Below are 17,811 nucleotides of genomic sequence, written 5' to 3' on the forward strand. Positions count from 1 at the left end.
CTTAGCTTTTGCTTGTCTGTGAAGCTTTTGATTTCTCCATCGAATCTGAATGAGATCCTTGCTGAGTAGAGTAATCTTTGTTGTAAGTTCTTCCCTTTCATCATTTTAAGTATATCATGCCACTCCCTTCTGGCTTTTATTGTTTCTTCTGAGAAATCAACTGTTAACCTTATGGGAGTTCCCTTGTATGTTATTTGTTGTTTTTCCCTTGCTGCTTTCAGTAATTTTTCTTTGTCTTTAAGTTTTGCCAATTTAATTACTATGTGTCTTGGCGTGTTTCTCCCTGGGTGTATCCTGTGTGGGACTCGCTGTGCTTCCTGGACTTGCGTGGCTATTTCCTTACCCATGTTAGGGAAGTTTTGGACTATAATCTCTTCACATATTTTCTCAGGTCCTTTCTCTCTCTCTTCTCCTTCTGGGACCCCCATAATGTGAATGTTGTTGCGTTTAATGTTGTCCCAGAAGTCTCTTAGGCTGTCTTCATTTCTTTTCATTCTTTTTTATTTTTTCTGTTCCGCAGCAGTGAATTCCACCATTCTGTCTTCCAGGTCACTTTCCGTTTTTCTGCCTCAGTTATTCTGCTGTTGATTCCTTCTAGTGTATTTTTCATTTCAGTTATTGTATTGTTCATCTCTGTTTGTTTGTTCTTTAATTCTTCTAGGTCTTTGTTAAACATTTCTTGCATCTTCTTGATCTTTGCCTCAATGCTTTTTCCCAGGTTCTGGATCATCTTCACTCTCATTAGTCTCAATTCTTTTTCTGGAAGATTGCCTATCTCCATTTCATTTAGTTGTTTTTCTGGGGTTTTATCTTGTTCCTTCATCTGGTAAATAGCCCTCTGCCTTTTCATCTTGTCTATGTTTCTGTGAATGTGGTTTTTGTTCCACAGGCTGCAGGATTGTAGTTCTGCTTCTGCTCCAGGAATACCCACTTTTGATCCCTGTCTTCTCAGTCAACAAAGAGACCCCAGTAGAGATGGCAACTTTTTCTCACCTGCCATTCTAGGGAGAACTGGCTATGACCATGGTGTTGATGTTGATTTATAATTTAGAAAGGCCAAGAGAAAAATGTTGGAGGACTTACTCCACCTGATACCGAAATGTAACGGTTTCTAGATGATAACATAGGAGAATATTTTCATGGTCTTGGGATTGGGAAAGAATTCTTAAAGAAGATACAGAAAGCACAATCATAAGGTGTAAAACCAATACATTTTACTACGTTAAAGTTAACTCTTCATGAACAGATATCATTATGAGAGTACAAAGGCTGGCAACAGGGTGGGAGAACATATTTGCCTAATTCATAACCAGTGAAGGGTTCATGTCTAGGATATATAAAAAACTCCTACAGATAATTAGAAAATGGTAGTCCAATCTATTCAATAGGCGAGAAACTTGAACTGTTTCTATTCAAGAAAAAAACAAGAGGATAGTCACATGGTCACAAACATGAAAAGATACTGAACTTCATTAGTTATCAGGGAAATATAATTGGGACCACTATAAGTTACTAGCACTCACCTGCCAGAATGACTAAAGTAAAAAAGTGTCAGTGAGGGTGTGGAACAGTTGAAACTTTCATACACCTTTGGTTGGAGTATAATTGGCACAACTACTTTTGTGAACTGTTTGACAGTGTCTATTAAAATTAGCATGTGCATACCATATGACCTAGCAAATTCACTCCTAGACTGTGTCTAATAGAAATATAAGCATATATATAACAAAAGATGAATAAGAATGTCATAGCAGCATGATTCTAATAACCTAAAACTGGAAACAACATAAATGTCCATCTGCAGTGAAACTGATAAATTGTGGATATTCATACAAAGGAATACTACATATAGCAATAAAAATGAACAAACCATTGCTATATGCAACATCTTTGATGAATTTCACAAACATGTTGAGTGAAGGAAGTCAGACACAGAAGAAAATATGTTGTATGAGTCCATTTGTATGAAGTTCAGAGACAGACAAAACTAATTTTAATATTAGAAGTAGAGATACTATTTACCTTTGGGATGGAAGACAAGGCTAATGATTAGGGCAGGGTACAAGGAGAGCGTTTCTTCATTGAGCTTGTACAGTTATGATTTGTGTATATGTTACCTTTGCATATAAAGTTGTTTTCAAATAATGTATGTAAAATGCTTATCATAGTGGCTGGCTCATTACTGCCAGTTCAGTAACTGGCAGTATTAACTTTTTACTATGGTTTAGTTCTCTGTGATGACAAGGTCTAGGGCAATGGTGACTAGTTGAACTTACTGCAGTCATTAAAATGTTCTGTGTCTGCACTCTGTAGTTCCATAGTCTCTAGTCACATGTGACTATTGAGTATTTGAAATATGACTGAGGAACTTATTTAAAATTTTACTTAATTATAATAAAAATTTAAATACCCACATGTGACTAATGGCTGTCATATTGGATATGATATGATATCCAGGTCTAGGGAATTGCCATGAGAATGAGTGAATGAAGGAGAATGGCAGTGAAGTTTATGTGAGTTGAATAAATCAAGAAACTGAGAAGCCAGAGTGTCAGATGAATTGTGCCTCTGTACATTGAAGAATGCTTAGGGTAATGGCAAGACTGGATTGGAGTGTGAGGTTGTTAGGTAGGTTCCAAAGTCTTCAAAGAAGCTTTTGGATAGAGGAGGGAAAAAGTGTAATGGACCAGGAGAGAATGCTTTTCCATATAGGTTGTCAAAGATACTTAGGTAGAAATGTTTCTGAAGCACAGCGTAGGTAATAAAGAGTCACTGAAGGAGAGAATTTTAAGAAGGAAGTGGTCAGGGGCAGCATCAATGCTTCAGAGTCGTGCTGTATGACAAAACTCTAGAGTAGTAAAGTGGTCATTGAAGACCTGTGAGAGTGAAGCTTGGTGCAGGGGTGGGGAAGGAAGCAATTGCTGGGAGTAGATGAAAGGTTAAGGTGTGGGCAATTGTCAGTAAGTTCCTCTGTGAAAGCAATAAGAAAGGAGGTGGTAGCTAGGGGGAGATGTGGGGGTTTGCTTTTGTTTAACAAGTGGTGGGGGATTGAACTTGAGGAAGGACATGAAAAAGTGAAATTTCTTGGTGTTTTCTTTCAGTGTATGGAAGAAATGTTGAGGCTGAGTACATATAGGATCTCTGTGAGGTGAGGAGGAAGTGGCTAGGTGATGACAGTGGAAAGGTTGGTTGGGCCAGATTTTGAACAATCTTGAATGGCATTATGAAGAAATGTTGACTTTATCTAATAGTTCATGGAGAACCAAGGAAAGTTTTAAGTATCTGGGTCTCCTGTATGAGTCTGTGCTTTATAAATATTCCTCTGGCAATAGCAAGGACTGTGGACTAAAGGTAGCCAGACTTAAAGAGACAGATTGCTTCATCAAGCAAGAAGTGATGAAACCCTGAGATAGGGCAGTAGCCATTCATAGGGTGGAGAAGAGTTGGCGAATTTGAGATTATAGTTCAGAAGTGGAATGAGCACAACTTGTGGTGATGGAATAAAGGAGAACAAGTATTAGAACCGAGAGGTTTCTATCTGAGTTGACTAGGTCTAAACTGGTGAATTTATGTTAAGGGACCAAAAAGAAAGAACCGGAGTTTGGAATTGTGGTGAATTATATAACAGTTTTGTTGAGATATAATTCACATACCATACAATTCACCCATTTAAAGTATGCAATCCAATGTTTTTAGTGTATTCACAGAGCTGTGCAACCATCACTACAATCGACTTTAGAATTTTTTCATCACCCTATGAAGAAACTCATACGCATTAGCAGTCATTCCTCATTCTACCCCACCTCGTTCTCCAGCCCCTCAGCCCTAGGCAACCACTAACCTGCTCTTGGTCTGTATGAATTTGCCTATTTTGGGCATTTCATGTAAATGGAATCATACAGCATGTGGTCCTTTTTGACTAGCTTCTTTTATTTAGCATGTTTTCAAAGTTCTTCCATGTAGAGATCACTTTTTGCCTTATATTATGTATACTCACCTCTTTACATGTTTTATCTCCTCTACTGGAGGCATTATTGTTATATATTCCAAAGCTGTATCTGGCACATATGCTGTATTTAGTTATGACTCAACAAATAATTGATACATCTTAAGTTAGAAGATTAGCTCCATTAACCATGAAATAAAGTTAACCAGAATGAGTTGCTCCCACACGTGTTACCCACTAAGGTGTGTCTTTATCTGCTGTCATGGAATAAGTAGGTACCATGCCAATGGTCTGGTTCTGCCATTAACTCTGTATGACCTTGGGTAAGTCATTATACTCTGGATACACTTTCCATATGTGAAAATGGGGATAAAAATCCCTACCCAATATGACACAGAGGAATAACTAAGGTAATTCAAGTTGATGGGATTTGGATAGAGTTGGGGTTCATCCAGACAGCCTCTGAGAAGAAATAAATACATGTTTCCCCTCCTATCTGAAAGAAGAGTGTTCTTATGAAACCTTTTGTAAGGCGAAATGGGTAAAGTGCAAAAGCAATTACTTTAGGTTGCAGCTTCCTAACAGATACGCAAAATAAACAGAGGTAAAGCCCAGATGCTCACAGACACAGTTCAAAGCTGTGACATCTTGATGCTGAGATGCTGAGTGTAGTTCCTGGGGAGGGAGCTTGGCGGTTCTACTCTTGCTATTTGGCGTGCACACTGCCTCTGTAATGGCTCAGGGCAAAACAAATGCTGAATGCGATTTTCGCTTTTCACCTGTTTTCTGGAAAATTTCCAGATTTCTTTTGGTAAGTGAAAACAGGTACAGACTTACAATGGGGTTACATACCAATCAACCTATTGTAAATTGAAAATATAATAAGTCAAAAATGCATTTAATACACCTAGCCTACTGAATACCATAGCTTAGGCTCACATATCTTAAACGTGCTCAGAACACTTATGTGAGCATATAGCTGGGCAAAATCATCTCATTCAAAGCCTGTTTTATAATAAAGGGTTGAATAGCTCATGTAATTTATTGAATACTGTACTGAAAAACAGGATGGTTGATGACGTACAGAATGGTTGTCAGTGTATCTTGTTCCCCCTTGTGATCACGTGGCTGATGGGGAGCTGCTGCCCCACATCATGAGAGAGTATCACCACATATTGCTAGCCCAGGAAAAGATCAAAATTCAAAATTCAGAGTACGGTTTCTGCTGAATGTGTATTGCTTTCACACTATCGTAAAGTTGAAAAATCATAAGTCAAACCATTGTAAGTTGGAGACTGCTTTTGTGAAAGACCTGCATTAGAATAGACAAAGTGACATAAAATGAACTTTTGGAAGGGGTGGTGGTAACCTGTAAATGTTTGGCTCTATTACCTAATCCTCCTGGGATAGGAGTAGCCTTTTTTTTCATGGGATTAGGTATCTTCACCCCTTAAGTCCTTTCAATCCCCATCTACAAGGTCCTAGTTTTGTCTGTTGCATACTGCTTGTTTTGTCACTAACCTGGAGCATTATACCTGTGCCATGTTCTCTAGCTATTCTCTCTGGAATACTTAAGACTTATTTCTTAAGGACACTGACCAGTAGACTCCCTATTTTGCATAGCTTCATGTTGCTTTCCTAATTCCTGTTGTCTTAATACGCTGCATATAGTTGAATACCAAAAAGAAAAAGTTTAAAACCCACTCTATCCACCTTCCTGAAACAAACAACTTATAAATGCAGGCCTACCTTACCCACCCACCCCCCCCCCGCCTCTTTTAGAGAGTTGTTCATGTTTTTATTTAGAAAACATATACTAAGTGTGTACTTGAGTGCTATGTATCAAAATAAATAAAGTAGTCCTTGACTTCCAAGATCTTGTAGCAGTTCAGTGGGAGAAGGCAGACAGATAATCACAGTATAATGTGGAAGTGCAGTAGCAGAGCCACGGACAGGTGCTTTTGAGAGCATACCTTGAAGAAGCCACTGGGACAGTGTTTTGAAGCAAGTGTCGCCTGGCATTTCTGAACTGACAAATATAACACAGAAGCAGCCTGATGAAGAGCACTTGTGTTCTTTGAGCCTCAGAACAACCCGGTGACTCCCATTTTAGAGAACAGTCTAAAGCTCCGAAAGGATCAGTGGCTGGCTCTTAAACGGATTCTAGACTCAGCTTCTATGTTTATCCCCTCCCCCTCCCCCATATCCATGCCCCTTAAGCAAGGGTAGAAAGTACCCTTGCAGAGTACCACAGTGCCCTGCCATCCGCTCGTTTAGTTCTTCCTCCTTAAGCAAAGCTAGAGTCTCAGATTCCCCTTTTCTGCGTCTAGCCTGCTTCCAGTGTCGTCGGTGCATTGAGCGTTACAGGGCTGTAGCAGTAGTGAATATTGCTGATGTCATTGTTTGCCTTATTGGGATTTTGCTCTTTGTTTCACAGGGAGCTGTGATTGGTATAGACGATGAGGACGACAGCACCTTCACAATAACTGTTGATCAGAAAACCTTCCATTTCCAGGGTGAGCTGAAAGAAAAGATTCTTTCTCTTCATAGTCCCAGCTGCTTCTTTCCTTCTCTTTTGGGTTGTTTGCTGGGTGACTGGAATGGTTTTGCAACTGATCCTGCATGAACGAGTGCACAGGAACGTTCTGGATGAAGTGGTGCTGCAGGTTAGGCAGGGATCTAATCGTATCTGCAGTGGATACAGATCTATTTGAAACGACTGTGGATCTGGCTGCAATTGAAAATTAAAAATTGAAACGATGAAAATCAGTGAAGGGAGAGAGTGATGGGCTGCTGCTGCTGGCTTGTGTTTGCAGAAGGTTGCTGGTCTTCCTTATCGAGGAGTGTGGCTCTGCTTCTGCATGAAAAGTCCAAAGACTGATTGTGAAGGCTGCAGTGTTTGTCCGTGTAAAACTCAAAATATAAATTGAAGCTAGTAGCAGCCTTTGGCTTAAAGGTTTTGCTTTGCTTCAAGAACTACAAGTTTGCATTCATTTCATCTGCATTTCTGCGTCTTGTCTGCCAGCCATCATTTCTCTGCTGTTATCCTTTTTATAGTTCATAACACCAAATGCCATCTGCCACTGCTATGTTTCGGCATTGCATGCTATGGTTCACCGGTAGAAAGGGTAAGGTACTAGATGATCATTCTCATTTCATCTTGCTTTGAAAACTCTAAACCAGCAAATAAAAGTCAATTTTAATGATCCTGTCCTAATGTACCTCTCATCTATTAGGAGTGCCTGTTAGCTTTGTTACTAATGTTTTTGCTATTTTGCCTATCCAGAGTAACCTCTATTTTATGTTTAAAGCAGTCCAAGAAACTTAAAAATTGAGAATATTTGCACTTTCTTTGAACTGCAAGTGACAATGCACTGTGATAGATGCTAGGCATACCAAGATAAAGAAATAGTAAATTTATAGCTTACAAATGTTTTGGTTATGATGTCTAACAGTGACCAGATATGTTATACAAGATGTTCCGGCAGCTATTGTCCTTCTATACTAGGATAGTGTATTGAAGTTATTTTATTTCATTGTCTTGTTTAAGAAATTGGCACATAGAAATGAAAGATCCAGCTTATATATAATAAAGACAAACCAGTGTACTCACTCGTGATATCTCTAATGCTTTTAGGAAAAAGCATTCTTAAAGTATTTATTATGTTTGGTCATGTTCTTTATTCAGACTGCTATAAGCTAATGATGTCCTCCTGAAATTTTCTACTACGTTTAATTTCATAAAACATTTAAAATCTTATTATGAAAGCCCATGGCCTTTATTTTTAGGTTAAATATATACCGCTGCTTATAAATGAAAGCAGATAATGCCCACACTCTGGAACTGTTTACTTGAATGAAGTTGAATACTTTAATGTGTTTCAAGTAATAGCTGCTAGATGCAGGTGAAGGCTGCAGTATGGAATTCTCTCTTCTGCAGTTACTAAGGAGACATCTTCTTTGGACTTCCAGAAGCTGTATTGTTTGCCTGTTTAAAGGAGAGGAGATCCAGGCCCCTAGAGCAAAGGCACCTCTACCTTCTCTGATTTAAATTATTTATGTTAAACTGACCTCCCCTTTAACACTTCCATATTTATGTGGCTTGCTTATAAAACAGGCAACTCCTTTAATGAATCATTTAAATGACAAGGATAAATGAAGTGTTATATGTATTTTTTAAATGGATACTTTTCTACTATAATAGTTATGGGAGTCTCAGGCAACATGAGATTATCTGGCTTATGTGTGTGTGATTATCTGGCTTATTATGTGTGTGTAATCAACTTTATTGAGCTGTAATTAATATACAATAAAATGTACACTCTATAACGTTCAATGAATATTGACAAATTTACTGACTCATGTAAATGCTACCATAATGAAGATGTAGAACATTTCTGTCACCCAAAAGTTTCTTTTATTCTTTCAGTCAGTCTCCACTCCCAGCCTCTGGCTCCAGACAACTGCTGATCTATCATTAAAGATTAGATTTTTTTTTTTTTGGAGAGTTTCACATAAATGGAATCATACAGTATGTATTGTCTTTTGTCCGGCTTTATTTTAGCTCAGTATAATGTTTTTAATATTCGCCCATCTTGTTGCATATATTGGTAGTTCCTTTTATATTGCTAAGTAGTAGTCTGTTGTTAGATATTATATTTTTTTGAAGGTTGAACTGTAGCATGTGAGAGGAAGACAGTAGTATAGGATGACACCATATTTTTGTCTTGAGCAACAAGAATGGAGTTGCCGTTAACTGAGGTGGGGAAGATTGCAGGAAGAACTAGTTTGGGAGTGGCAGGTGGGCATCAGGAACTTAGCCTTGGACATACTTATAATCAAGTTCTAGATGCCTATCAGACATCCAAATGGAGATGTCAAGTAGGCAGTTGAAGTGTGGAATTCAGGAGGAAAGTCCAGCCTGAAGAAATAAATTTGGGAGTCATTGGCATATAGGTGGTTTTTAAAGCCATGAGAATTTGGGAATAAGTGTAGAGAGAAAAGAGAAGAGGTCCAAGTAATGAACTCTGAAGCACTCCAACATTTATTTGGAAGACACAGAGATGAGGCGGAGCTAGCAAAAGGGATTGAAAAGAAGCAACCAAAAAAGGAGGAGGAAAACCAGGTTAATGTGGTACGTGGGAAGTCAAGATAGAAAGTGTTTCTAGGAGGTGAGAGGCATCAGCAACTGTGTCAAATGCTCCTGATCAAGAAAGTTGGGGGCTGGGCCTCCCTGGTGGCGCAGTGGTTGAGAGTCCGCCTGCCAATGCAGGGGATACGGGTTCGTGCCCCGGTCTGGGAGGATCCCATATGCCGCGGAGCGGCTGGGCCCGTGAGCCATGGCCGCTGAGCCTGTGCGTCCGGAGCCTGTGCTCTGCAACGGGAGAGGCCACAGCAGTGAGAGGCCCGCGTACAGCAAAAAAAAAAAAAAAAGAAAGTTGAGGGCTAAGAAATGATCCCAGGATTTAACAATTAAGAGTCTATTGGTAACCTTGAAAAGAACAACTTAAAGATGAGAGTATAGACAGTGCTTTCAAGTTGTGCTGTAAAGGGAAGGGGAGAAATACAGTAGTAGCTGGAGGAAGGAAATGAGATAAAGATGAGATATCTTTTTTTAAAGATAAGAGCAATAATAGCATGTTTTTATGCTGTTGGCAGTGATTCAGTAGAGAGGGAAAAATTGATGATGCGAGAGAGAAAGGGGAGAATTATTGGATCAGTGTCCTTCAGAAGGCAAGACAGGATGGGGCCTAATACACAGGTGGGGCATTGCCTTTGGCTGGGAGCATGGACAGTTCATCCATAGTAACAAGAAAGGAAGTCAAATGTATGGAAATATATGTAGGCAGGCTATTACCCACCACCTTCATTTCCACTGTGGTTTGAATCTCTAACTGACCTACATGTCCTGTATCCTGAAACATCATTTGTTAATAATTGAGAGGACTGGTGCCATGAAGAGAACAAACTTTCCTGAAACAACAGATAATTTTTCATTCTAATGATTCCCAGTTCTGGTAACTTGATATTTCAGAATATCTCCAGTTTTAAAGAGATGCCATAAAATTCTTTAAACAAAGTTAATTTAAATTAACTTTAGTTTTGAAAAAGAAATACTCTATTTTTTCCCCTTTAGGTAATAATTGAAATTACAATCCTACCATGTTAGAGCTTTAAAAAGGTTTGAAAACTACAGCTTCATTCTGTCATTTTTCAGAGATTAAAAAGGAAATAGTTGCCAATTCATCTTTATAAACTGGCTCTTTCCTTTTGAGCAATAGCAAGAAATGATCGCTTTTCCTATCAGTCAGCAAAAGTCTTTTGCATTTGGCTTCTTGGCTAGACATTGTGTGGAAAGCAGTTTTGGTATTAATTAGACTGGCTGTTGAGTTCAAACATTCAATGTATGTCTAGTATGTATTACTTCCTGTGCTCAGAACTGAGGGTATACAGGTTAATAAGACATGAGCCAGGAAGTTAAGGAGCTTGTAAAGAAGTATATGATGTAGTATGAAATATGCTGTAGTAGTAGAAATATGTATAGAACACTGAAATAATGGAGAGGCAAAAGAGACAATCACTCAGTGCTGCACAGAAGAGCAGAGTTTTTCTTGTTACCGAGTAATTCTTTTTAAAATAATCAAAATTTAAAATTATACTAGTTCTAAAAATTTTGAGTTGTTCAGATTTATATAATATAAAAATTAAAAGTCCCTTGTCACCAGGCTCTGTCTCCCACCTCTCCCTCCTTACCTCCTCTAACTGGTGGAGTTCTGAAGATTGAACAGAAATTTACCAGGCAGATGGGTTGTTGTAGCATGTACAAAGGTATGGAAATATGATGCTACCGGATATGTTCAGAGAACTACAAATGTTTGGTACCTTTAGAACAGTGGGCAGGAGATGAGGCTGTAAAGATAGTCAGAGGCCTACATCTAATATGAAAAGGTTTATTTTTATCCTGAGTCTGTGAGGAGCCAATGAAGCAGAGTTTTAAGCAGAGAGGAGACGAGTAAGACAGGGGCTCTAGATAAATAGCCTTGATTGTTAAGGCCCTGAGTGGATTAAAGCATTGGTAATGGGGAAGGAGAAGAGGAAAATAGACTTGAGATTTTTAGGAAGTATTGATAAATCTTTAGGAACTGTTGATTGCTTGGAAATGGGAGGTGAGAGAATGAGAGTAGTAAACGTGTTAGTAAGACTTGGCTTACTGTTTTGTTTGGATGTTGTCAACGTCTGAAATAGAGAATCTAAAACAGAGGTGGTGAGGCACTTATATTTGAGGTGTCTGTGAGACTCACAGGTATTGACGGTGATGCCAGTTGGATCTGAGTCTGGGCTGGAGATGGAGATTAGTGGTTATCAACATATTGCTGGAAGGTAGAATTAAAATTTGAAAAATTGAATGCCTCAGGGCTAGGCAGATAAGTAAATGAGTGAAGAGTAAAGCTGACTGAAGACTAGCAATTTAGAGAACTCATGCCCTATTTGAAGTGGTAGCTGCTACTTAATTCCAGACAGTTGTAGGCTTTTGGTAATGCTTGTCCAGTGTTGCTAGATCATCCAGTTTTTCAAGAGAAGCCAGAAATCCAGATTTTTTTGTGCGTGAGAGTTTGAATATGTGAGTGTTAAATCTTCAGGTTTTAAAAAGCAATTATGTAGGCCAACAAAATGTATCTATGAGCTAGATAAGACCTCTGGATTTTCAGTCTGTGGTTAAAACTGTAGTAATAGTGGGTATGAACCTCCTGGGAGATCTGAGTGAAAAGAGAGCTGAAAACCAAACCTTGGAGTGCACTAGGGTAGAACCATCAACGGGCTCAAAGGAATGATCAGAGAGGTTGGGGTGAAAGCTACTAGCTACAGCCATATGAAAGTACGTACTGTTTTTATCAGTCAAAAGTAGTTGCATATCAGCAGTTCATATGTCTCAACCTAATAAAAGACTAAATAGTCTATAGTTCATACTAATAATTAGAAAAATACCCAGTTATTTGAGTTTTACCTTCAAATAAAATTAAACCTATTTAATGCTTTAATGTATATATAAATATATATATATTTATAATGTTACTGATAGTGTATTGGAATAATAGTAATAATAATAATAATGATAGCTACATTTATCAAATGTTTATTTTATGCCAGGCACTATTCAGAGGTTTATGTAGGTTAAGCCATTCAGTTCTCACAACCTTATGAAGTAGGTACTATTATTGTTTTTATTTTATAGATAAGGAAACTGGGGGCCACAGACACGTGGTATATTACAGAACTGGAATTTGAACACAAACAGTTGTGCTCTAGAGCCATTCTCTTAACTGCTACAAAAAAGTTATTATATAAATTTGTCAACTAGTTTATAATTAACTTTTATAATTTTGTCAGAAAAGGAATTAATGTAAAATATAAGGAACTTTAAATTACAGTGCAGTTTAATGCAATTAAAGCTTTTTCTGGTGTTAATGTTCTACATGTTCCATTGCTTAGTAGAAATAGTAGCAATAGTGGTGGTAACAACTCCTATTACCACTGTCTTATAAACTAGGCACTGTGTTCAACAGGCAATGTGCATTACTTCCATAATTCTTAAACTCTACAATGAGGTAGTTATATTTCTAGTTTAAGAGTCAGAAAAGGGGCTTCCCTGGTGGGGCAGTGGTTGAGAGTCCGCCTGCCGATGCAGGGGACACGTGTTCGTGCCCCGGTCTGGGAAGATCCCACCTGCCGCGGAGCAGCTGGGCCCGTGAGCCATGGCCGCTGAGCCTGCGCGTCTGGAGCCTGTGCTCCGCAATGGGAGAGGCCACAACAGTGAGAGGCCCGTGTAGTGCAAAAAAAATTGTGCCCAGGTCTGTCTAGATCCGTAGTTCTTGAAGTGTGGTCCCAGACTGGCCAGATCTGGGAACTTGTTAGAAACACAGAATCTCTGGCTGAGCCCCAGGCTTGCTGAATCAGAAACTCTGGGAATGAGCCCTCTCTAGTGATTTGACACACACTAAAGTTTGACAATCATTGATCTGGATGCAGTGGTATCACGTTGTTATTCCACTTTACTCTCATAACCTTATACATTACATGGAAGTATCCCCAATTTATATATGAGAGAAGTGAGACACAGAGAGACAAGGATCCTGGCCTTGATCTTAGGTCATCTTTTACTATGTCCTAACCTACACAGATGTCTTGCCTTAAGTAAACCTGGTATGTGAAAAAATCTAAATTTTTTAAAGATGAAAATTAGGTATATGTGTATGATTAGTTCTTCATAAAATAATCCTTTACTTTCAAAGGACTTTAATGAAGACATCTTTTAATCAGTGTGTTCTCCAAAATGATTTCAATATGAAATTTGCAGATTTATTTGGGTATACTTTTAAAGCAATACAAGTTGCATAAGACAAAATACAACATTTTTAGACAATAAAAAATGTTTAAATTAGAAGAACCTTTAGGAACTGTGTAAGTCTTAGCAGAAGTCATCTGTGGTTGGGCTGATAGCTGACCTTTTCAACTCAGTCCATTAGAGCTCGCTCATTTATGCAAATGCAAAATTACTACAAACCAGCCCAGTCGTGAAGGAAAGTGTTTAATTCAGCCTTAATCATTTAGAAGAAGAGGCAGTACATCATTAGACTAACTTGTGGTTGCAGGCAGAAGTAAACAGATTCCATTATCTTCTGTTGACTACTGACTTAACAAAAATTTCCATCTGCAGTTTTATATTTTTTATTTTTATGCGATAACCCCTCCTCAAAACAAAATAATCATTTACAGACTTTCTGTAAGGGAGTAAGTCAGCTATAACTAATTCTCTAATTAGATGTTATAATTTCAGTAGGCATTAAGTGGGGAAATGCTACTGAATTCATATATTGGGAGTTTGTTGTGTTATTGTAGGAGGATTGGACCTCAGTTGGTGTACCTTTCTTCCTCTTAATTTGCTTTCTGTTCAGGATCCTCCCTGAATATTTGAAATTATAATTTATCCAAATTTAACCAATTGTGGACTGTTTGGCTTACTGAGTCAGTATTAGAGTGGCTATACAATTTTATTTTCTGTTAGTTATTTACATTTTATCCCACCATTTCCTTTTTTATAACTTCCTTATTATTTATTTATTTTTGGGGGGGGCTGCATTGGGTCCTCGTCACTGCGTGCAGGCTTTCTCTAGTTGTGGCGAGTGGGGGCTACTCTTCGCTGTGGTGCGCGGGCTTCACATTGCGGTGGCTTCTCTTGTTGCGGAGCATGGGCTCTGGGCGCTCGAGCTTCCGTAGTTGTGGTGCTCGGGCTCAGTAGTTGTGGCTCGCAGGCTCTAGAGCACAAGCTCAGTAGTTGTGACGCACGGGCTTAGTTGATCCACAGCATGTGGGATCTTCCTGGACCAGGGATCGAACTTGTGTCCCCTGCATTGGCAGGCGGATTTTTAACAGCTGCGCCACCAGGGAAGTCCCCTTTTTTATAATCTCTAAGTAGTAAAATTAATAACTGCTCACTGTAGAAATTGGGAAAATACAGAGTAGTATAAAGGTGATACTAATGATAACCCATAATCCAACAACCCAAAGATAATTATTAGTAACATGCTTGTGGATTTCCTTCTGAAATTTCAGTTGTTTGTGAGTGTGTGTGTTTGTGTGTGAATTTTACAAAATTGAGTCATTCCGTGTAAATAACTTTCCATACTTTCAATTTTACATATTATATCATGAACATTTCCACATGACACTGAATGTTCTAAGAAAATATGATTTTTAACAGTTATGTGATATACCATTTTATGAATAATCATACTAAACCATTAATCTATATTGTACAGGTTTTTCTCTATGTTAAATAATACTGTGTTGAACATCCTTGTACATAAATCTTCAACCAAGTCTCTGTTTAGCTTAGGACAGATAGATTCATAAAACATTTGTCAGAACAAAAGACATAAATATTTTTAATATTCCTGAAACAGCCTTCCCCTATAGCTTTCAAGGGAGATTGTCAATTTATACTCCCCTCTTCTTCATTAAACCCTTCATCAACATTTAGCATTATAATTTTAGAAGAATGCCAACCCATTGTCCTCTTCTCAAGAATATTTTTAATGTGTTTATTTCTTATTTGGTGAATCGCTCATTCTTTTTTTTTTGTTTTCTTTTTCAGTTCACTTATTTTAATTGCACTTAAGTTTTTTTTTCTACTTTCCATTCATTTATTCTTTACATTATTATTTTTTTTAACATCTTTACTGGAGTATAATTACCTTACAATGGTCTATCAGTTTTGTCTGTATAACAAAGTGAATCAGCTATACGTATACATATATCCCCATATCCCCTCCCTCTTGCAGGAATCGTTTGTATTTTGAAAGGATTCCTAGAAAATCTTTTCTAAGAGTCCGTTGTATTTCTGCAGTATCAGTTGTTACTTAGAAAAGCACAACCTGAGACTGAACCAGTTGTTACTTCCCATTTACATTTCTAATTCTCTTGATTTCAGTCTTCTCCCTTTTTTTCTTGATGAGTCTGGCTAATGGTTTATCAATTTTGTTTATCTTCTCAAAGAAGCAGCTATTAGTTTTATTGGTCTATGCTATTCTTTCCTTCATTTTTTAAAAAAAATTTTTAATTTTTAATTTTTTTTAACTTCTTTACTGGAGTATAATTGTTTCACAATGGTGTGTTAGTTTCTGCTTTATAACAAAGTGAATCAGCTCTACATATACATATATCCCCATATCTCCTCCCTCTTGTGTCTCCTTCCCACCCTCCCTATCCCACCCCTCTAGGTGGTCACAAAGCACCGAGCTGATCTCCCTGTGCTATGTGGCTGCTTCCCACTAGCTGTCTATTTTACATTTAGTAGTGTATATATGTCCATGCCACTCTCTCACTTCATCCCAGCTTACCCTTCCCCCTCCCCATGTCCTCAAGTCCATTCTCTACATCTGCATCTTTATTCCTGTCCTGGCACTAGGTTCTTCAGAACCATTTTTTTTAAGATTCCATATATATGTGTTAGCATATGGTATTTGTTTCTCTCTTTCTGACTTACTTCACTCTGTATGACAGACTCTAGTTCCATCCACCTCACTAAAAATAACTCAATTTCATTTCTTTTTATGGGTGAGTAATATTCCACTGTATATATGTGCAATGTCTTCTTTAACCATTCATCTGTTGATGGACACTTAGGTTGCTTCCATGTCCTGGCTACTGTAAATAGAGCTGCAGTGAACATTGTAGTACATGACTCTTTTTGAATTATGGTTTCCTCTGGGTATATGCCCAGTAGTGGGATTGCTGGGTCTTATGGTAGTTCTATTTTTAGTTTTTTAAGGAACCTCCATACTGTTCTCCATAGTGGCTGTATCAATTTACATTCCTACCAACAGTGCAAGAGGGGTCCCTTTTCTCCGCACCCTCTCCATCATTTATTGTTTGTAGATTTTTTGATTATGGCCCTTCTGACTGGTGTGAGGTGATACCTTATTGTAGTTTTGATTTGCATTTCTCTAGTGATTAGTGATGTTGAGCATCCTTTCATGTGTTTGTTGGCAGTCTGTATATCTTCTGTGGATAAATGTCTATTTAGGTCTTCTGCCCATTTTTGGATCGGGTAGTTAGTTTTTTTGATATTGAGCTGCATGAGCTGCTTATAAATTTTGGAGATTAATCCTTTGTCAGTTGCTTCATTTGCAAATATTTTCTCCCATTCTGAGGGTTGTCTTTTCACCTTGTTTATGGTTTTCTTTGCTGTGCAAATGCTTTTAAGTTTCATTAGGGCCCATTTGTTTATTTTTGTTTTTATTTCCATTTCTCTAGGAGGTGGGTCAAAAAGGATCTTGCTGTGATTTATGTCATAGAGTGTTATGCCTATGTTTTCCTCTAAGAGTTTTATAGTTTCTGGCCTTACATTTAGGTCTTTAATCCATTTTTAGTTTATTTTTGTGTATGGTGTTAGGGAGTGTTCTAAATTCATTCTTTTACATGGAGCTGTCCAGTTTTCCCAGCACCACTTATCGAAGAGGCTGTCTTTTCTCCATTGTATATTCTTGCCTCCTTAATCAAAAATAAGGTGACCATATGTGTGTGGGTTTATTTCTGTGCTTTCTATCCTGTTCCATTGATCTATATTTCTGTTTTTGTGCCAGTACCATACTGTCTTGATTACGGTAGCTTTATAATATAGTCTGAAGTCAGGGAGCCTGATTCCTCCAGCTCTGTTTTTCTTTCTCAAGATTGCTTTGGCAATTCAGGGTCTTTTGTGTTCCATACAAATTGTGAAATTTTTTGTTCTACTTCTGTAAAAAATGCCATTGGTAGTTTCATAGGGATTGCATTGAATCTGTAGATTGCTTTGGGTATTATAGTCATTTTCACAATGTTGATTCTTCCAATCCAACAACATGGTGTATCTGTCCATCTGTTTGTATCATCTTTAATTTCTTTCATCATTGTCTTATAGTTTTCTGCATACAGGTTTTTTGTCTCCTTAGGTAGGTTTATTCCTAGGTATTTTATTCTTTTTGTTGCAGTGGTAAATGGGAGTGTTTCCTTAATTTCTCTTTCAGATTTTTCATCATTAGTGTATAGGAATGCAAGAGATTTCTGTGCATTAATTTTGTATTCTGCTACTTTACCAAATTCATTGGTTAGCTCTAGTAGTTTTCTGGTAGCATTTTTAGGATACTCTGTGTATAGTATCATGTCATCTGCAAACAGTGACAGCTTTACTTCTTCTTTTCCAATTTGAATTCCTTTTGTTTCTTTTCCTTCTCGGATTGCTGTGGCTAAAACTTCCAAGCTATGTTGAATAATAGTGGTGAGAGTGGACAACCTTGTCTTGTTCCTGATCTTAGAGGAAGTGGTTTCAG

General features: G+C 37.9%; 1 protein-coding gene across 2 annotated transcripts in view; it reads left to right on the forward strand.

Annotated features, from left to right (window-relative positions):
* OSBPL9 (oxysterol binding protein like 9) overlaps positions 1 to 17,811 on the forward strand; it is a gene marked incomplete at its 5' end in the record, with an annotated part of 169,826 nt that overhangs the window by 55,156 nt on the left and 96,859 nt on the right. For both annotated transcript variants that reach the window (XM_082613363.1, XM_082613364.1), the window contains one exon: positions 6,384 to 6,462. In XM_082613363.1, the coding sequence (XP_082469489.1) occupies positions 6,384 to 6,462 (79 nt within the window). The remainder of the gene's footprint in view (positions 1 to 6,383; positions 6,463 to 17,811) is intronic.

This window comes from Mesoplodon mirus (assembly GCF_964341445.2).
Source record: "Mesoplodon mirus genome assembly, chromosome: 3".
Taxonomy (NCBI): Eukaryota; Metazoa; Chordata; class Mammalia; order Artiodactyla; family Ziphiidae; genus Mesoplodon; species Mesoplodon mirus.